Source organism: Sitophilus oryzae, unplaced genomic scaffold (assembly GCF_002938485.1).
Source record: "Sitophilus oryzae breed Bouriz unplaced genomic scaffold, Soryzae_2.0 scaffold_41_pilon_pilon, whole genome shotgun sequence".
Taxonomy (NCBI): Eukaryota; Metazoa; Arthropoda; class Insecta; order Coleoptera; family Curculionidae; genus Sitophilus; species Sitophilus oryzae.
In genome coordinates, this window is record NW_022146996.1 from 3,023,470 (window position 1) to 3,046,866 (window position 23,397).

Genomic DNA, 23,397 nt, shown 5'->3' on the forward strand with positions numbered 1-23,397 from the left:
AATATAATGGGGTGCCTTCTGATGACCCAAGGTTGAGGCCAGTAATGGCTAGTCCTCTATCTAGCCACGCATCCCTTTGATCTGGTTCCGCCATCGTATGATTTAGGTTTTTGGTGAGGTTATCTCCTCTTGGTCCAGGCGGTTAAGCCAAGACCCCCCCCCCACACCCTCTACCTGCGAGACATGATCACAGTCAGTAGAGGGTGCCTGGTATGACAGACAGGGGTAGCCCCGTCCGGCATCGTTATAAGTCTTGGGGCAATTCCCTGGCCACTACACTACAGCCAGAGCAAGACGATAAGTGAGATGCTTGTTAGGCCAAGCCAAGCGCTAGGGGGATTCCCCCCAGCACCTGACCAGGAGCTTCCCCACCAACAAGGTCTTGCAACTCCTACGGGAAGTTGAATTCCCTGACTTACGGTTATAAATGGTTTGGATACTGTGAAGGGAAATTCGAAACAATAACAGTCGGTCGACTATTTAGTTGCAAAAGTGAAAACAATACATACCTATGGATCCGATCGGCCGACTAGTTGATTGCACGTGAGCGCGGCTCCATAAGGATATATTGGTTATAAATATGCTACTAAATAGTCGGCCGATTAAAAATTGCCTGTCAACGCATAGCCTAAGCCTACGCAATCTAATGAAATATTGGGCCGATCAGCTCCATAAGAATGTTTTGTTTTCACTTTTGTAACCAAATAATCGACCGACTAAAATTACATGTCAGTGCGTACCCTAATAAGCCTTAAAAAACTCACAAGAGAAAGGCAGAAAAATGCATGCTTCGTTTAGAAACGTGTAATAATTACTTTTATTCAAATATGCAATACTTGTTTTGAGTAGTGTATTATATAATAGATGTACTGGGTGCGTCTCAAAAGTGACTCACCTTTATAACTTTTTATTTTTTAGATAAAATATCGAGATTTGGTACGTTAGTATATGACATAAATTAGGATTGATTGACGTATTCAGTTGTTTTCTGTCACTTCCTGTTTCACCAGAAATTACTACAACTTTTGATTTTTAAATGGTACTCTCGGTATTTTGTTTAATAGTATGACATGTCATATGTCAACTTTTGACATTTTCGAATATGGTTTATTTGAAATTGTAACATGCGGTTTATAACGACAATTTACCTCGAAATACCCAGTGTGTGGTATCAAATTATTCGTAAAAAAATGCTTTTTCCAAATATACTAATGAGCCACCCTCGTTCCTTATAAAAAAATGAGATATGATTAAAAATACGATTTGAGCATATTTTAACCGGCCAGGATAAGATACTAAAAATTAGAGGATCAAATCTATTTTTCCAAGGCTCCTTGATTAAAAATTAGTGTTTTTAACACAGCCATGGCACTCACTTAGATGGAAATATAATATACGATTTTTTTAAACGAAAATGTCAAAATGTCATTCTACTCAGAATGTCATTTTCTATCGAATAAAGTAAAAATATACCGAGGGTGCCATTTAAAAATCAAAAGTTGTAGTCATTTCCCGTAAAACAGGAAGTGACCAAAATCAATTGAATATGTCAATCAATCCTAATTTATGTTATATACTAACATACCAAATCTTGTCCTTTTATCTAAAAAAATAAAAAAGATATAGGGGTGAGCCACTTTTGAGACTCACCCGGTATTGTATTATGCTGGTATTTTAAAAAATAGTAATATTAAAAATATGGAACAGTTATTTTTCAAGAGCAATAATGTCAATTTGACCAATTTAAAAATATAAAAAATAGATGTCAAATGCAACCGTGGAATGAAATGTTAATAAAAGAGTAATTACAGTTCTAGATTATGCAGCCAATATTTGATCCACAAATATCAATAGAGGTGAATGTTATCTAATATTTGCTCAGCCGTCTGGTGACAATTTAGTAAATTCAGCTTATCTAAATTTTCACTAAAATATGAGTGCTAATGAGCACTAAAATGCGATTTTTGGCAATTCAATCCCGTAGGGTGAAATGGAGGAAGAACTTTTGTATAAAAATTCGTTAAATTCTGTTCTAGAAGTGTGAAATTTTGTATAGAGATTTCGCTATTAGATCCTTTCCTAAAATTAGGGGTAAAAGTTTGTATAAAATTTTTAAAAATCTCTTCTAGGAGTATGAAATTTTGTTTAAGCGACGTAATTGAGCAATATAAAACGATTTTTGAAAATATATCGAAGGTGTTGGTGATGTCCTATGTTCACAATAAAGGTACATAGAATTTGGAACGTCTGTGTTTTGTGTAAGTTGCAACCATAATGTATAAGAAATTCGAGTTTTAAGCGGAAGAACTCGATAGCAAAAACTACCTACTTATTCATATGACAACAGCCTTAACATGTAAATATTTTGAAAACTGTTGGATTTGGATCTAGACAAATTTATTCGAAGTTACTTTTATATCTGAGAATGATTAAATAAATAAACCAAATATGGAAATAGCCATTTGAAATAATCGATTTTTTATACTCTTTAGAAAGTATTTTTTATGATAAATTTATGAGGACCCTTTCTAGTATTTAATCAATTAGTATAAAAACTGAAGTAGAGTAGAATCTTTTCTAAAATATTGCCAACATAAATTCGTAAAAAATGCATGAGTTCCGAAAAATGTACAATTTAGTTTTTGCATTCTAGCTGCTCTCTGCAATTATATTACTTTTGACATATAATTGAAAATATTTAAAAAAAAATAAACTGGTTAGTCATAGCAATAGAACTTATTATACAGGTACGGCAATAGTGCGTCAGGCATCTGTAGCTCCTAGAATAAAACACTTGAGAATTTTGTTTAAGTGCTAACCTAAAGTATGTACTAGGATGTATTTCAGGAAAATATTTTAACTTCTATAGGGTGGCTCATAAAAGTTTGAGTGGATCGGGATGATTTTTTTAAATGGTACACCCTGTATATTATTAAATTTTTGGCTTCCTTTCAGATCAGTTGACATAATCCTAAGATATGAGTAAATATATTTCGATAGTTTCAGAGCTTTAATAAATAAATAAAAAATATATATTTTTCAACCTTCATTAGAAAACATTATTACTAATACAAGTACTGTCCTGAAATCAAAACTATATTAGATATTTAATTTAGACAGCCTATACTTACTTTGCTATAAATATCGTAATCTTAAATCATACAAGATGTTTAAAATTCTAGGCCAAACTTTCTAAAATATGAAATTAATTTTCTTTCTTTTTTCAAATGGAACACCCTGTATATTATTCTTTTAATAGATGGAGAATTAAAAAATAAACCTTTTTTGTATTTAGAGTTGTAACGTTTTTAGTTCGTTACATGTCTTTTTTATATATAATATATATGATGTCTGGCGTATCGTCATCGGATTCCGTATCGTTCAGGCCTGATAATTTATTTGGCACGCTTGGCGTAATTTTTACGTTCCCTAGTCGCCAACCCTGTTATCGTTTGACACAACCCTGTTATCGCTCTGAGGAGGCGCTGTCAACATCGCTTCTGTCAACTCTCTCCGTGCTTAACCTCACTTTGTTTTGCCGCTCTGTTGTATCCCGGCTTTTAGAAATGGTGATTATTTAAATCTTGCTATATAATTTGAATCAGCTGCTATTTCAAACCAAAAGGTAAAGACGAGATATTATCCTTTTAGATTCGATATTATTACTGCATATTTTTAGGGTAGAGTTTTGGATGTCCCAACTTAACTTGTATTTGTATTTTGCTGGCACGTTGGCGTCCCTTTTCTTTTGTCCTCCAGAATGTTACATGGAAGAAAGGACAGTTTCTTTGTTTTTTATTGAGGCTTCGGAAGTAATTCGAGGTAGGTTTATTTTGTTTATTAGACCTTCTTTGGTTTTAAACAAGATTTTCATATTTTTAGGGTCCAAGGTACAGACTATTTACAAGGTACGGGCATTATCCAAGGTCCTAGTAGTATCCAAGGTACGGGTAGTGTTCCCCTGTACCGTTGTCTTATGGACGGACCGTGTCCAAGGTTATGGTCCAAGTTACGTACATTATCCAAGGTCCTAGTAGTGTTCCAAGGTATGGGTAGTGTCCCCATATTGCCACAGTATGGATGTAGCGTAAACCCCATGCTGCTTCGTTCCCATTTCTCAGTCTAGTCAGTAGTTACGGCTGTATTGATTCATGGTGTCCTCATTCTGGCCCCTTTTGCTGTATTGGCCAACAGGATAGCCGAGAGACAGTGCAGAGATGCGAGACCACTTCACGCTATTACTATTTGAAGCAAGATTACACAAAGAACAGCTAAGTGTAGATTTAAGTTCTAGTTTTACATTTAACATTTAAAACATTTTCAGTCTTAAACAATAACGTACATCTTAAGTAATATCGTACAGACTATGTTTAGTGGTTAGATTGTTAAGAACATTAATGTGTATTTAATATTTAAAATATGATTTAGATCTTAGGTTTCATTACATTACGTCTTGTAATGGTATTACTTTCATAGATATTTAGTACAACTCTTAACACCATTTTTTTTTACATATAACCACTATATATTTATTAGAACTCTACAATGTCATGTACCAGCAAAGATCATCATGAATAAATATAGTCATTAGTTTTAAGTAATATACAACTGTGTTTTCTTTCTCTGTACATGCCTGGCGCCCAATATCTATATTTTTTTGTTTATTGTTATTGATTAGTTTTCTCTCTAGTGAAATACCTTATCCACGACTGCTCTCCGATGAAAAGCTGCCGTTCGCAGTGGTAATGTTTAAAAAAAAAACGCTACAGAGTATTTCAAAATTTTTAATGGTTTCGCAGATACACGCAGTATTATTTCATATGGCTCTCTCAACGGTAAAATACGAGAGAAAAATCATTAGGTGGCTTTGATAAAAATTTACTATAGAAAATGCCATATAAAATATAAAACCTCGAATATCTGCAAAACCGTTAAAAATTTTGAAATACTATAAATACAGAAAATGCTCATTTTTTAATCCTCCATCTATTAAAAAAATAATATACAGGGTGTTTAAAAATTTAAAAAACAAAGAAAAATTATTTTATATTTTAGAAAGTTTGGCGAAGAATTTTGAACGTCTTGTATGATTTACGATTATCACATTTATGGGAAAGTAAGTACAGACCATCTAAAAAAAATATTTAAAAATAGCAGGTTAGTCGTGACTGACTAAGTTAAGAAAAAACTCAAAATTTAAGTGAGGATGCAGTCAATAATCACCCCATAAGCTAATAAAACTACTTTTTCAAATTTGTCAAGCTTTCGAGAATTTTATTCACATCATCAGGATAGTTTGACTCAGTCAATTAGCAAAAAAACATCCTATGCACAAAAAGGCCTTAAAAACTAGCATCGTATGACATTGGAATACAAGGAAATATCCTTTATAAAATATTAAAATACATATCCAACGACATTACTTTTCTTTTAAACACAAAACAAAAAAGTATATAGTAAAAGTAATTTCTCCATTGTTATTTCGAGCTCGATCAAACAGTGACTGAAATGAAAATATTTAATATAGTTGTGATTACAGAACAGTTCTTGTATTTTTTATTAATTTTTTTTAGAATGGCTGAAAAATGTATATTTTTTATTTATTTATTAATATCTCTGAACCTATCAACATATATTTACTCATATCTTAAGAATATGTAAAATGATCTGAAAAGAAGCCAAAGTTAAAAAATTTTCCTGAAATACATCCTAGAACATACTTTAGATTTGCACTTAAACAAAATTTCCAAATTTTTTATTCTAGGCGCTACAAATGCCCGACGCACTATTGCCGGACCTTGTATAACATTATACATAAAATATGCTTAGAATTTCAAAAATAGCAAATTGGTATCCACTTTCGATTAGACCACATGTGTGAGAAAGAGGAAAATATTTGGAAATAACCTATATCTCGAAATATCCTTAATCTATAAACTTCAGTCAAAGTAAACAAGAAAATAATGGAAAAATGTATAATCAGGGACGGATTAAGACAAGGGGACCCACTATCCTCAGTACTGTTTAATGAGTATTAAAAAAGTATAAAAAATGCGGGAATTCACAGAGAGCCTTCTGTATATACCAAAAGACAGCAATGCCTAGCCTTGGCAGACGATAGTTATCGTAGCAAGAGATCGGATAGAGTTGATATCGGCGACCAAAGACTCGAAAAAGCGTAAAAGTAGGTAAGAAAACTGAGTTTGTGGGGTGGTTAGATAGGGGATTTTGAGAAGGGAAGATGTCTACAAATAAATTCTGAGAGAGGGAAACGATGCAAGTGTGAATAAGTAGATACATTCACATATCTAGGAACAGTATTTATAAGGAAACCAAATGTAATCCAGGAAATTATGTCAAGAATAATGACAGAAAATAGATGTGTAAACTCACAATAGAGAATTATTAAGAGCAAGAACATCTATCTACACGTTTCAAAGTCGGAATATACGAAACTATACAACCAATAGTACTATATGCATGTGAAGCGTTGACGTTCAACGCAACGGAAAATTTGGGGCTAGAGATTTGGAAAAGGAAAATACTGAGAAAGAATTTTGGAGGAAAGAAGATAAGACATTTGGATCAGAAGAACAAACGAAGAAATATATATATATATATATATATATATATATATATATATATATATATATATATATATATATATATATATATATATATATATATATATATATATATATATATATATATATATATATATATATATATATATATAACCAAAACTAAGAAGAAAATTCTTGGGGATAGCGGTCTAGAGGCAAAAAATTAAACAATTTATTACAAACGCCGAGCTTTCGGAAAATATATTTCCTTTTTCAAGGCTAAAACATATCACAAAAGTCAACTGAATATAATATAATATTATATAAACTTACGTGTAAAAAGTTTAATTATAAAAATAGAAAAATATATCAATTTCCATATGGAAGAAAGGAACTAAAATTTTGTATAAAAGTTAAAATCTTCTTAAATATTCATGATTTCTGACATTACTAAAAATTATTTTGACATAGAAAGGTAAATTTAATTATTAATAAAAAACACGTAAAAAACATATAAGGTTAATCACAAGTTACAAATAAAAATAAAGAAAAAATCAAATTTTAAATATTATTTTTATTTTTAATAAAATGGAGTAAGAAAGAATATATATTACTAAGATCCTCAATATCTTTTCTTTTATTAATACAATTATCATTAATGTAAATTTCTACCATTTCAAGAAAAAGTCTTTTATTAGTATTAAATTCAGTATCCAAAATTTTTGCATTTTTAAAATCAATATTATGTAGTGTATCAATCACATGTTCTGATAATGCACAACTACGTTTACATAATCTAAAATCACTAATATGTCTATTAATACGTTCTTTAAGAACAGTAGAAGTTTGTCCAATATAAGAAAGATTACAATCAAGACAACTAATATTATAAACAACACCAGATTTATATAAAGGAAGATCTAAATCTTTTAATTTAGTATATAAATTATTAATCTTTAATATATGTTTACCACATATTTTAACCTGTTGAGGAATAGATAAGATCTTTGTTAAATTATTATTTAAGGAATTTACATACGGTAATGAGAAATAATAACCGTTAACATTATTGTTATCAATATTATCACAAAGTTGAACATCATAAGCAAGAACATTATTACTCGAAATAACATTATTATGTAAGTTTTCTCCAAAACTTGATTGATCATTAACCAACAAATTATTATATAAAAATTTCTTTAATAATAATTCAGGATATGAATTTTGTAATAAAATATTATAAATTCTTTTTAAGTTTTTCGACAAAAATTGAGGATGGCAAATTCTTCTAATTCTATTATTTAATCCGACAATTAAATTAATTTTCATTTTTAGTGGATGGTATGAGTTAAAATTCAAATATCTGCCTGAATAAGTAGGTTTTGTATACCAATCTACTAAGATAAAGTTATCAAATGTCCTAATAACTTTTGTATCAAGGAAAGGAACGCTATAATCAGTTTCTGTTTCAATAGTAAATTGTATTTTTTCATGATATGAATTAAAAATATCCATAATGATATCAATCTTATCAAAAGGTACAGATGTAATTATATCATCTACATATTTTTTAAAAAATGGTAATTGAAAATTTAATTTTGGTATACACTCATTTAATAAATCATCCATAACATATTGTGAAATAATTGGAGAAACAGTAGCACCCATTGGTGTACCAAAAATTTGCTTGTAAAATTTTCCTTCAAATTTACAATAAGTTGAATTAAAAATAAATTCAACAATTTCTAAAAAATTATTTTTATTTAATAATGTGTTACTAGAAATATCCAACCAATGCTTCTCAATACTATTCTTAATAAGACAATAAGGAATGTTACTAAATAATGAAACAACATCAAGACTTATCAGAACATAATTTTGAGGAATTCTTTTATTCATAATAAAATCAACAAATTTAAAAGTATCATGAGTAAAATATTCATTATCTTGATTATAAGACAAGGTTAAAACATTAGTAACATATTGAGACCATTTACTATTAGGAGAATTTATTGAAGAAACGATTGGTCTTAAAGGTATATTTTCTTTATGGATTTTAGGTAAACCATAAAATTTTGGAGAACTTTGATTGTAAATAGTTAATTTCTTACAAAATTCAGGAGTTAATTTATTTTTAAATTTAGAAACTAGTTTATTAGCTTTTTGTTGAAAAGTAGAAGTTGGATCTCTATCAAGTACTTTATAATAATTATTGTCAGAAAGAATTTCTAACGATTTTTGACAATATTCTTCCTTAGTTATAATCACTGTAATATTACCTTTATCAGCTTTAGTAACAATCAAATTAGGATTAGATTTAAAAAATTCTTTAGTATCTAAATATAATTTTCTCATAAAATTGTTATTACTAATGGGTTTATGAATATAATTAGTTAAAACATTTGTAACTTGTGATCTCACAATATTTCTTAAATTTTCCGGATGTAACAAAATAATATTTTCAATATCAGCTAAAAATTTTTTAAAATTAATGTCATTTAAATGGGGTTCAATACTAAATTTTTGTCCTAAAGCTAAAAATTTTTTAATATTATCTGGTAAATTCACATTAGATAAATTTTTAATCCAATTATCATTAACATTTAAAAATTTATTATTTTGAAAAATATTAAAATTATTAATCTTCTTTATGTTATTCTTTTTAATATTTTTGAATTTTTTTTCATAAGATAAATTTTGAAATTCATAAAAATTATTTAAAATATATTCAGGAAATAAATTAGAAAGATTAGATTTTAAATTATTAATAAATTTTTCAATAAAATTAATATCTTTCAAAGTAATATCTATCTCAAAATTTAAAATTTTTTGGTCTAACCTATTTAAAAAGTCTAAAGTCCTGTATCCAGTTCTTCTATGTCCACTTTTTAAATTAATAATCAAATTTTTAGTATTATTTTTGATATGATTTGGTATAATTCCTTTACTTCTACATGTCAACAAAAATATTCTTCTATTTCTCAAAGATGCTAGTTTGTTATTAAGACTAGCCCATTTCTTCAGTTGTTTAACAGCATCATTGCCAAAAAGATGTTTCATATCAAGGTAAAACCCCATACCAACAATTATACAAAGAGGAAGTCTTGACCGATCAATTATAACCAAAACTAAGAAGAAAATTCTTGGGGATAGCTATCCTATTTTGGTTATAATTGATCGGTCAAGACCTCCCTCTCTATATATATATATATATATATATATATATATATATATATATATATATATATATATATATATATATATATATATATATATATATATATATATATATATATATATATATATATATATATATATATATATATATATATATATATATATATATATATATATATATATATATATATATATATATAAAGCAGTTATTAAACAGTCCACCAAGTATAACGGGAGTAGCAAGAGCACAAAGACTGCGATGGCTAGGACATATTAATAGAATGGCTCAAAACAAGAGTTCGTAAAATGATAATGAGACGTGAAATAGGTGAAAAGAAAAGGACGGATAGACCGAGAACCAAATGGGAAAAGGAATGTTAAAAAGGACTTGAGAAGAATAAAAGCGAAGGACATAAATAAGTGGAAAAATATAACAAATCAAGCTATCAGCTTTTTACACAGGGTGGCGCACCTCATTCGCCTCGGTTGATTATACGAAAACGGAAAGATGTAGACACAAAATATTAAAATATTTTATTGGTATATGTGGGAAGGCAATGTGCATAAGTTAACATTATTTTGAAATGTACAAGGTATGTCAGAACTAAGATCCACACCAAAGTTATATTTTTTCTTATGGAAAAGCCGGTATTTTATTTCATATTTGGATCTTTGGACGCAAAATAAGGCATTTATTATGATTAGATTTAAATATGTTTACAAGTTTTGGTTTTTGAGATATTTAAATATGTACGCTATAATAAAAAAAAATACCTCTTCTACATTGCTTTTCCGAATTAACTGTTGTGCTGATTTTTAAGCCAGAGAAATAAACTTTATCGAAAAATTTGAATGCTTTGTTTAAGGGCATTAAAAATTGCTGGTCAATTTTAAATTTTTATTTCACATAAAAAACTTCGTTATTTCAACACACCCTGTATTTACAACACCCTGTATTTTTAAAACAAATCGAAGCAGCGTTAAAAGCTTTTTCAAACTATATTAGGGTCTCCTATTACCTCAGATTGAATAAAGAGAAATTTTTCAATAAAATGGCAATTAAGAGGGCTGGTGTCGCCATAGCAATTTTCTAGTGACAGTTAGTAACTATTTTTGAAATCGAAATTAGTTTATGGACATTATTATTTAGATTTATAACAAATTACTTATATTTACCCTTAATAGTTTAATAAGTAAGTACTCATTATTTTATCAAGAAAAATAAAGCAGTACCTACCTGCTGGCGGAACGAATGGATATGTTAATAGTAATTTTATTTTGTGAGGAAAATTGCTTCTTGGCCTCAAGGGCTTATGCTCAAAGATAAACAAATAGGTATCTTCCTGATAAGCCATCCTTTGAAAAACTCTACTTGTCCTATTTCGCAGAGCTGGTAGTGTGGTTTATAAAAAATATATTAAGCTGTCTTTGGAAATGAAGAAAATTAATTTGCCGTAATTGGCTCTTTTATAAAAAAAATCCATATATCTACAAGTCATCGTAAAATAAATCAAAGAACTACTTCTTCGTTTATCTTGACAGAATAATAAATACATATTAGTTAATAAATATTATTTATTAAATTATTGTAGGTAAATTAAATAAAAGTAAACTGCCTAACTAATAGCACCTAATCAACCGAACCCAATAGCTACTAAATTTCACTAGAACTTGCCATGATAACATTAGTCCCCTGGTTGCCTTTTTATTGAAAAATTGCTCTTTATTCAAAATCTGAGCTGGATATATTATAGGATGCCTTAATATAGTTTGAAAGAGCATTTGAATCTACTTCGATTTATTTTAAAAAATACAGGGTGTTGTATTTGAAATAATGAAGTTTTTATGTAAAATAAATGTTTAAAATAGACTAGCAATTTTTGATACCCCTGTATACATTAAACAAAGCAATCAATTTTTTTGAGCAAATTATTTCTCTGACTTAAAAGTCAGGACAAGAATTAATTTTGAAAAGCAATGTACAGGATGTTGACAATATTTTTTATTATAACATGAATATTTAAATATCTTTAAATATCTTAAAAACCAAAGCTTGTAAACATGTTTAACTGTTACAATAAATGCCTTATTTTGTGTATATTTTATGTCCAAATATGACATAAAATACCAGGTATTCCATAAGAAAAAATATAACTTTGGTGTGAATCTTAGTTCTGACATACCCTGTACATTTCAAAATAATTTTAAATTAGGCACATTGACTTCCCACATATACCCATAAAATAGTTTGTTTCTACATCTTTCCGTTTTCGTATAATCAACCGAGGCGAATGACGTGCGCCACCCTGTATGTATATATACAGGGTCCGGCAATAGTGCGTCGTAAGGAAGTGTAAATCTAAAGTATGTACAATGATGTATTTCAGGAAAATATTTTAACTTCTATAGGGTGGCTCAAAAAAGTGCGAGTGGATCAGGATGATTTTTTTTAAATGGAACACCCTATATATTATTGCATTTTTGGCTTCCTTTCAGATCACTTTACATAATCCTAAGATATGGATAAACATATTTAGATAGTTTCAGAGATATTAATAAATAATTAAAAAAATTATATTATTCAACCTTCATTAAAAAAAATATTACAAATACAAGAACTGGCCTGAAATCAAAATTATATGAGGTATTTACTTTAGATGGTCTGTACTTAACTTTGCTATAAATATCGTAATCTTAAATCATACAGGATGTTCAAAATTCTACGCCAAACTTTCTAAAATATAAAATAATTTTTCTTTGTTTTTTTAAATGGAACACCCTGTATATTATTTTTTTATTAGATGGAGAATTAAAAAATGAACATTTTTTGTATTTAAAGTATTTCAAAATTTTAAATGGTTTCGCAGATACACGCAGTATTATTTCATATGGCTCTCTCAACGGTAAAATACCAGAGAAAAATCATTGGGTGGCTTTGATAAAAATTTACTATGGCAAATGCCATATGAAATATAAAATCGCGAATATCTGCGAAACCATCAAAAATTTTTGGAATACTCTAAATACAAAAAATTTTCATTTTTTAATTCTCCATCTATTGAAAAAATAATATACAGGGTGTTCTATTTAAAAAACGAAGAAAAATTATTTTATATTTTAGAAAGTTTGGAGTAAAATTTTGAACATCCTGTATGATATTCGATTACCATATTTATAGCAAAGTAAGTACAGACCATCTAAAGTAAATATCTAATATCGTTTTGATTTCAGGACAGTTCTTGGAATTTTTAATAAATTTTTTTAGAGAGGCTGAAAATATATATTTTTTTATTTATTTATTAATATCTCTAAAACTATCGAAATGTATTTACTCATATCTTGGGATTATGTAAAGTGATCTGAAAAAAAAAAAATGCAATAATATACAAGTGTTCCATTTAAAAAAAAATTAAATCCCGATCCACTCACACTTTTTTGAGCCACCCTATAGAAGTTAAAATATTTTCCTGGAATACATCCTAGAACATAATTTAGATTTGCACTTAAACAAAATTCTTCAGTTTTTTATTCTAGGAGCTACAGATGCCCGACGCACTGTTGCCGGACCCTGTATATAAAAATATTATACTTTTAAAAACTTATAATATAAACGATTCTGTAAAAACTGTGAATAAATATTCGATACAAATAAAACATCCTTACCTACAAGGCCTTGTAATTCTAGACGAGTTCATTAATAAAGTGTGATCACAGAGTTTGGGCTTGTCGTCTTTACAAAACTGGCCGATTAATTGTACCGGGCTCTTGCTTCGAACATCTCCATCCCAAATTTGCAACTGCACGTCGCACTCGCCCCCGTTGAAGTCGTTCAATCGGTCGCTTGTCACGTAGTATTTCAGGAACGACACCCAAACGATATCCCGAGGTTGTCCTCTGAAACGAGAAATTTGTTAGTGCAAGAGAAACGCTTTTAATTAAAATAGTTGTAACAGATATTCATCCAACTGTTTTAATTAAAAAAAAGTTTATTAAAAAAAATAAAAATCAAATCAAATTAAAAAACTCAATGTTTTATCGTGGCACATCCTATACAGGGTCCGGTAATAATGCAACGGTTATCTGTAGCTCCTAAAATAAAAAAGTTGGAAATTTTATTTAAGTGCTAATCAACTAATATTTTAACTTCTACAGGGTAGCTCAAAAAAGTGTGAGTGGATCGGGATAATTTTTTTTAAATGGAACACCCTGTATATTATTACATTTTTGGCTTCCTTTCTGGTCACTTTACATAATCTTAAGATATTTTTAAATAAGTTTTGATAGTTTTAGAGATATTAATAAATAAATAAAAAATATATACTTTTCAGCCTCTCTTAAAAAAAATTATTAAAAATACAAGAACTGTCCTGAAATCAAAACAAATTATATATTATACAAAAAATATTATATATTTACGTTAGATGGTCTGTAATTACTTTTTTTTTTTAATTTATATTGTAGTCTTAAATCATACAGGATGTTCAAGATTCTACGCCAAACTTTCTAAAATATAAAATAAATTTTCTTCGTTTTTTTTAATTTTTTAAATACCTATTATTTTTTTTTAGTAAATGAAGAATTAAAAAATTAAGAAATTTTTTTGTATTTAGAGTATTTCAAACTTTTTAACGGTTTGGCAGATATTCGCGGTTTTATATTTCATATGGCATTTTCCGTAGTAAACTTTTATCAAAGCCACCCAATTTTTCTCTCGTATTTTACCGTTGAAAGAGTAATATGAAATAATACCGCGGGTATCTGCGAAGTCTTTAAAAATTTTCCAATACTCTAAATATAAAACATGTTAATTTTTTAATTCTCCATCTATTAATAGAATAATATACAGGATGTCCCATTTAAAATAACGAAGAAAAAATATTTTATATTTTAGAAAGTTTGGCGTAGAATTTTGAACACTCTGTAAGATTACGATATTTATAGCAAAGTAAGTACAGACGAGAGTAAAGTAAAGTAAACACCTAATATAATTTTGATTTCAGGACAGTTCTTGTATTTTTAATAATTGTTTTAAGAAAGGCTGAAAAAATATATTTTTTATTTATTTATTAATAGGTATCTCTCAAACAAGCAAAACTTATTTAAAAATATCTTAAGATGATGTAAAGTAATCAGAAAGAGAGCCAAACATGTAATAATATACAGGATGTTCTATTTAAAAAAAAAATCATCCTGATCCACTCACACATTTTTAAGTCATCCTGTAGGGGTTAAATTATTTTCATGAAATATATCCTCGTACATACTTTAGGTTAGCACTTAAACAAAATTCTCAAGTTTTTTATTCTAGGAGCTACAGATGCCCGACGCACTATTGCCGGACTATGTATACCGGGTGTTTGTCAATAGTGGCCCACCCTTACCACTTTTTAACTTTTCTTGATAAAAAATACGAGATTTGGCGTCTTAGTATATCATTTAAATTGGAATTAATTAACGTATTCAAATAGTTTCGGTCACTTCATGTTTCACTGCTTTGTATGAAATGTCTAAGACTGTTGATTTATAAATGATACCCTCATAAAGTTTTGATATTATTTGATAGAAAATGACATTCTGAACAGAATGACATAATACAAGTCAACTTCTGACATTTTCAATAAAAAGAGTTTTTAATTCCAATCTAGAAGGTCATGGCTGTGTTAAAACCACTGATTTTTCATCAAGGAGCCTTGGAAAAATAAATTTGACCGTCTCATGTTCTTCGTGTCTTTTTCTGGCCTGTTAAAAGATGACGAGATCATATTTTTAATCATGACTCATTTTTTTTAAATGGAACCAGGGTGGCTCAGTAGAATATTTGGAAAATGTATTGTTTTAAGAATAATTTGATACTACATACTTGGTACTGGAATGTATTGTCTTGATACTGTAGATTGAAATTTAAAATATTGGCGTGAGAAAATGTCAAAAGTTGACATGTGATATGTCATTCTATCCAGAATATCATTTTCTATCAAATAAAATTAAAAAAAATACCGAGAGTAATATTAAAAATCAAAAGTTGTAGTCATTTCCAGTGAAACAGGATGTGACAAATAATAATTGAAAACATCAAACAATCCTGCTTTATGATGAATACTAACATACCAAATTTTGATTTTTCATCTAAATAAATAAAAAAGTTATAAGAGTGCTCTTTTGAAAAACATTCTGTATTATTTTTTTTCATAAACTTATTACACAAAATTATTCAACATGACTAGTGAATTAGAAAAATAGTTCCAGAATCTTAGCATCAATTAGTATTATCTAATCATCATGACTATTTTCACCATTGAAACACTGAATTTTTAATGAATTAAAGACTTGATAGTTTCCAACCTTCACCGGAGCTCATTTTTGTTTGTCGACATACACCGGTGAAATACTTTTATTATGTTTATGATAAAATTAATAAATGTTGGGACTTTCACCCACTCCCTTGTTGTTTGTCGACAATGACAGATGAATGTTGATATTCACTTATTTTAAACTTTTACAGTAACGTATACAAAAAATAACTTTTTTATTTTGAAGATTTCTCTTCCAGTGGCAAGAAATCCAGGCTTTTATCGAGAAATTAACCCGCCAGGCGCCATATGAAAATATAGCCATTATAATTACCTGTACTACTAAATTATTATTATATTGTAATTATGTATATTATTTGTACTACAACCAAGTAGATAACAAAACTCTACAAATCGCTATTTAAAAAAAAAATATTTTACGAGACAATTGTGTACCACAATGTCTTTGTGGTATAAGAATAAAAAATGTCAGTGATTGAATTTATAGTGGTCCAAATTGGACTTGAATTAAAAAAAAATAAGTAAAAAAATTAAATAAAAATTTATACCAAATTACTAATTGTTTATCATATATTCCTCAGTTATGATAAATATTCCGAATAAATGTATATCGACTAGCTGCAAAGCTTCCCTATAGCATACAAAATGTTCTTGGTATTTATCAAAGACAAAAATAAAGGAAGACGAAACAATTTACATTTTTTTCAGAACGTCAACGGTTTTTGTAGACGTATCTGTTAATAAAGTGTTCTAGAATGCATATTTAAATGCAAGTTGCATTTAAATATTTTAAATAGTTTTTTCCTTATTCTTTTTATTTTTTTGCTTCCTACGACGAAAAGAGATAAACTTTCCGAAACTTAATAATTTTTTTGTTCATTAGGTAAATTTGTTTATCAGTAAACCTAATTGCTAACAATTAGTCTCCGTTGGATTAACGCAGCAGGGTTTACAAAAAAAATAACTATTTTATTTTCTAGATTTTCTTGCAGTGGCGAAATACTCATATAGGATTTTTAATAGAAAGAAATTTATATTTTATCGCAATCAAAGACCTGTGTTCCACAAAAATCGATGATGGCAGTTTTACGTTGCTAGCGATAGATCACTGCTCGCGTTCCAATTGTTATTAATGTTTTTTGGGTACAATAAAAACGTTAAACTAAATATTTGTTTAGGTATATAAATTTAATTAAATTACATAGATTATACATTATTTAACATCATTTTTAGTTTACTCTTTAAATTATTATATTAAAATATATTAGAGAAATTACTGTGGCAACGCTTGGCAACGTTGTGGTTTTGATTTTACTAGAAATTGTAGGAATATGTGGGAATTACGCTGACATTTCACAGTTTTATTCATTATGTGTTTGACAGACGGATGTTGTGAGTTTTACGCAGTGGTTCTGACTCTTTTGGTTTTTAAACGATGGTTTGCAAGTTCATAGTTTGTAAAAAGGTGAACTATTCTAACCTCGGATTGGCATTTCGGCGGTAAGTAACATTACGTCATTTTAGCTTTCACCGTGGCGTCTTTACTTTTAAGAATTATACGTAGATTATAAAAATACGTATATTTTGTTATTAGATAGCGTTTTCGATGGTGAAATTAGAGTTACACTCTGTTTGACCTCAGACAAAACTTGGTACAAATAGCCCTATATTATATGCCGGGTGCGTCTAGAAAGTGGCTCACCCCAATAACTTTTTTATTTTTTTAGATAAAAAAACGAGATTTGGTATGTTAGTACTCGACATAAATTAGGATGGATATATATCCATCATATATTCAATTCTTACTAAAATAGGATTGATTGATGACGTATTCAGTTGTTTTTGGTCACTTCCTGTTTCACCGGAAATGACTACATGTTATGATTAAATCATTTATATTACTTTTAGTATTTTATTAGGCATAACAAAAAGAACAATATCTCTTGCATATGCTATGAAGAAATATAACAATACCTAAAAATTCATCAATCATATATCTACAGATTGGTGTACCGACTCCGTCTCAAAAGTGGCTTACTTTTTTATTTTTTCAGATAAAAAACGAGATTTGGTATGTTAGTATATGACATAAATTAAGTTTGACGTATTCAATTGTTTTCGGCTAATTTCTGTTTTACCGGAAATGACTCCAAATTTTGATTTTTAAACGGCACCCTCGGTATTTTTTACTTTATTCGATAGAAAATGACACTGAATAGAATGACGTATCATATGTCAACTTTTTACATTTTCGCTTTAACAAAAATCGTATTTTAAATGTCAATCTAGAGTGTCATGGCTGTGTTAGAAACACTAATTTTTATTCAAGCTTTGGGAAAATATATTTGATCGTCTAATGTTTTTCGTGTTTTGTCTTGGCCAGTTAAAAGATGCTCAAATCGTATTTTTATTATATCTCAATTTTTTGAAATGGAACGAGGGTGGCTCATTAGCAAATCTGGAAAAAAACATTTTTTTACGAATAATTAGAACCACACACTTGGTATTTCAAGTCAAATTATCGTTATGAACTTCGTGTTACAATTTCAAATAAACCATATAAGGAAATGTTAAAAGTTGGCATATGATATTATAATGATTATAAGATATGATTCTATTCAAAGTGTCATTTTCTATCGAATAAAGTAAAAAAAAATCTGAGGGTGCCATTTAAAAATCAAAAGTTGTAGTCATTTCCGGTGAAACAGAAAGTGACCAAAAACAATTGAATAGGTCAGTCAATTCTAATTTATGTCATATACCAACATACCAAGTCTCGTTTTTTTACTTGAAAAATAAAAAAGTTATAGGGGTGAGCCACTTTTGAATCTCACCCGGATTACTACGTATATTACAAATTAAAATAACTTTTTTACGATTGTTGATAAAAAAACAGCTCGCCATCATCATGCCACTGGTAAATTTAAAGTAAAATGGGGTGAGAAGTATTGCTAATTTTCTTTTCTAGTTATTATCACAGTAATCTTATTACGTTTTTGGTAATTTTAAAGTAAGAGTTACCTGAAATGATAGTGACAAGTAGTATTAGGTGGTAAAGAATGCTTCGGGCTTTCTAAATGCCCAGTAGTGTTTTCAAAAGCAGTAACGATAAATTCACACTTTTTTCCTGGTTCTATGTAGGTAGGCGACTCCTTATTGACGAAAAAAACCTGAAAATAGAAATACTAGTTATAATATTTTTATATAAGTTCATATTTCATAATATTCGCATCATGAAACACTCTAAATTCTGGTTTTATTCAGTAGACAGGGCGGTCCGAATTGGATTCCGGAAACTTCGGCAGCATATCCTGCAGATAAAAATAAGTAAAAAAGTTCGTATAAATGTATGTCGGAAAATGCTTAGTTTCGGAGATACAGGGTGTAGAAGTTTCATTTTTATTTCGATTTTTTTCAATGAAAATTGGTATCTGGGAGTTTTTTGATATGCGAAATTTGATTTTGACGTCAATATGACTCCTACTTCTAGAGGGCGCCACCTACATATATTTTTACTGGTTTGAAGAGTAATAACTTTTCGTCCGGATCTGTATAAAACGACTGAGTAAAAAATATACATTTGCGAGGTTTATTACGTAAAAAAGGTCTCTTGGTAAAAATCGCTACGAGTAATGGTTCTCGAGATATTTCGAATCGAAATTATCAATACCTGTCATCATTGACATACATAAATTAAACATATTGACTAAATAGATACTAGACTGAAATCATAAATTTGAAATGTTTTGTGCCAAAAGTTCAACAGAAACAGTTTTATCATTATTTATTTGAAGAAAAATTTATGATTAATTTAAAATAATTCATTCAGTGAAATAACTATCTTCTCTGTATGTGTATTTTTTGTCAATAATGACACGTATTGACTATTTCCATTCGAAATATCTTGAGAACGGTTGCTCGTAGCGATTTTTACCAAAAGACATTTTTTACGTAAAAAAATCAAGGAAATGTATATTTTTTCATTCTGTAGTTTTATACAGGTACGGACGAAAAGTTATTACTCTTCAAAACAGTTAAAACACAGGTAGGTGGCGCCCCCTACTAATAGGAGTCATATTGACATCAAAGTTTTTCGGGTCAAAAAACTTCCAGACACCAATTTTCATCTAAATATTGACGTTACTTCACAAATTATATGAAAAAAATCGAAACAAAAATGAAATTTCTACACTCGGTATCTGCGAAACTAAGCATTTTAGGACATACATTTATACGAAATTTTTTACATATTTTTATCTGCAGAATATGCTGCCAAAGTTTCCAGAATACAGTTCGGACCACCCTGTATATTTAAATTATTTACTTTTAGGTACTATTATTTTCTTTGCTTTTATTTTTATTTTATACCACTGATATAGTGTATCTCTTTATATTAGGTCTCTCAGTATTTAACAATCAACTGGATTAAAAAATGTAAAAATTATGTTTAATTAAAATCTACATATTTTATGTAAGTTAAATTAAATATTTTTATTTTTGAGCATTTTGTTCTAATAATGATTCTTCCAGAAAAAGCCTGTAACAAGTCATAAAAGTATAGACGTTTCTTATTACACAGATATTATAATAAATAAATCATATTTAACTAAAAGAAGTAGCAGGGACAACTGTGAAAATATCATCCGAGATATAATCTTTCTGCTTAATCATCGTAATCGTTTTAATTAGATCGGGTTTTGGTTATTTTATTTAAATAAATATTAATTAATTAGTATTATTTACATTTTGTTTTAACTTCAAAAAAGCTTTAGGGAACAGTAAAAACCAATAAATTGATTTAAATAACCACGGGCTTAATATAGATCAAAACATTTCCAGCAATTCCAGTTGATTTTTTCTTCTTCTCTTAACTTATTTTTAAGTAAAAAACAACTCAAATATTGCCTTGGTTTATTTTGAACTAAGTCTATGTTAAGATCAGATATTATAAATTTTGATATTTATTTTTAGTCTTGTACCGATCTTACACCGAATTTTGGTTATGTGATACATTGCTTATTGTAGCAATAGCAAACGAACGTACAAAAGTGTAATGCAATAAAATTTTACATTTTTCTTAATTAAATAATTAGAAAATTAAATATAAAAAAATAATTCCGAATTACTAAATTGGTATCAAATGTACTTCAATTATGATCAACATTGTTAATTTTATATTTCTTATTTTTATTGATTTTGATTTTACTTTTTCCGTAATAAACAATTATTAATATTTGCTTAGGTATCTTAAATTTAAAAAAAAAAACTTAAAGATCGTCAAGTATCGCGTAAACGACATTGCATAAGATTTTGGGAAAAATTTTATAACTTTTTTATATTTATATAAACGTTATACACCTAAAATTAACAGTTTTTGTAATATTTGAATTTGTTTAAATAAATGTTAGATTTTAGTGTGGTAAAAAATTGTCAGTGATACCACTGTTTCTGTTGCTGGATAACTAAAATTTGGTAGGAGGGTTTTATAAAGATGAATAAAAAGATATTTTTTATTTAAGTATTTCAACTAACTTCAAAAATTCAAATATCTCAAAGAACTTAATGGTTTATAAAGATGAAACATTTTTTGAGGAATTTGAGAACACTTAATTATCAAACTTTTCTTCAGAGCAAAATGGTGCGATAAAACCAGATAAAGCCAGACAGAGATAGAGTTGGTTCTATAATTACAGTCATACCTACCTCGATCTCGAGCTCGAATCCCGGCAAATAGGATAGAGGTAAAGGATGAAACGGATTTCCGAAAGGAGAAGTATGAAACTTAAGTAGAAGTTCTGGACCGCTGCTAATAATCTCCGGGATAGTTTCGCCGCTGCAAAGGTGGGCCAGGGTGGTGGCGCCGCCGCCCCAACCGTCCAGGATTTCAATGTAATCCTGCATCGTGTTGCAGTGATCCCATATCCTGTAAGCACAAAGCGGATAATATTAATAAAATTAATTCAAGTAATAATCAGTATTACATAGTCCAGTCGAGCTACCAAAATTCGTGTGTTTTTAGAAGGGACCTATTTTTTATGATTCTAAAACGTTTTTAAGGTGCTAACATTGAAATTAAGCGTGGAAGTCACTTCAAAAACTTTGGCGTTTGGTCGCTACATTAAATTATACCAGCAGAAAAAAAATAAAGGTCTAAATAAAAATTAGAAGTTTCCCCTCGGAAACGGTCAGTAGCTAAACGATCAGTGATAGAGCTAGTGGAGGTCTATATTCTCCCCATTTAAACTGTGTTTTAAAAATGCAGAGTTTCCGAAATATTTAAATAGAAATATTTCGATTGTCGATTTTCTGGATATACTCCTTTGGAAAAAATATAATTTTTTATTTATTAACTTTTTCCACTTTTCTCACCTGCTACGGTTAGAAGCCGTTAATGTAAGAATTCTAAATGCAATTGACCCGTTTTTTAGGTTATGTTGTATAAAAAAAATTGCCGAAAATGAAAAAATATGGTTTTTATTTATTTTCTCACCCTGTATGTACTTTTTTGACAAACTGTGGATACTAAAAAATTTAACTAATCGATCTACATCGACCCACACCTGAAAACCCTTCAAATCGGAATAACTGAAGAATGCTCGATTTTGGCTGGAAAATTTTTTGGAAATTTTCGAAGAAATTTTTTTATGGGCAATAATAGAGCTCCACTAGTTCTATCCGTAGAGGTCTCACTGGTATCAAGAATAGGCCATAACGATCGATGCAGATTGATTAGTTAATTTTTTACTAACAGAGTTTGTCAAAAAAGTACATACAGGGTAAAAAATAAAAAAAATTGCTGAAAATTAAAAAGATTTTTTAATTTTCAGGAATTTTTTAAAATACAACATAACCTAAAAATGGGGTCAAGTTGCATTTAGAATTCTTATATTAACGTCTTCTAACCGACGAGGTGACAAAATTATTTGCACATTTAATTTTTAACACATGATAATTAAAATTAATTTTTACAGTAGGTATCTTTGAGCTCAAATTTATTTCAAAATAATATATAGTAAAATATGGTTACAAACCCGAAGGAATAATACAATTTTTTTACTGTTACAAGACTTTCATTGTTTACCGCTATTCATCTGGTTTATAATACTTCATTGTAAAATGTATCCCAGAGGGCAACGGTAAAAATTTGAGCAGCGCGAGCTAGAATTCTACTATAAAGTTAAGATACACCGTGCCCACAATGTAACTTGATATTCCTTTGTTTAGCGAGACGAGTACAATAGATATACTACCATTTTCTTCTATTAAAAAAGTTGCGAGATATCTTAGTACATTCACAGGCACGAACAACGGGTACCTTAAAATTTTGATGTATTTAAAGTTTTATC

At 28.8% G+C, this 23,397-nt stretch overlaps 1 protein-coding gene across 1 annotated transcript in view; it reads right to left on the minus strand.

Annotated features, from left to right (window-relative positions):
- Window positions 1-23,397, minus strand: part of LOC115885674 — a 528,892-nt gene that overhangs the window by 25,645 nt on the left and 479,850 nt on the right. Inside the window, exons 7-9 of the mRNA XM_030904655.1 lie at window positions 21,755-21,974; window positions 19,073-19,221; window positions 13,404-13,634 (exon numbers count right to left, since the gene is read on the minus strand). Coding sequence (XP_030760515.1) covers window positions 13,404-13,634; window positions 19,073-19,221; window positions 21,755-21,974 — 600 coding nt within the window. The remainder of the gene's footprint in view (window positions 1-13,403; window positions 13,635-19,072; window positions 19,222-21,754; window positions 21,975-23,397) is intronic.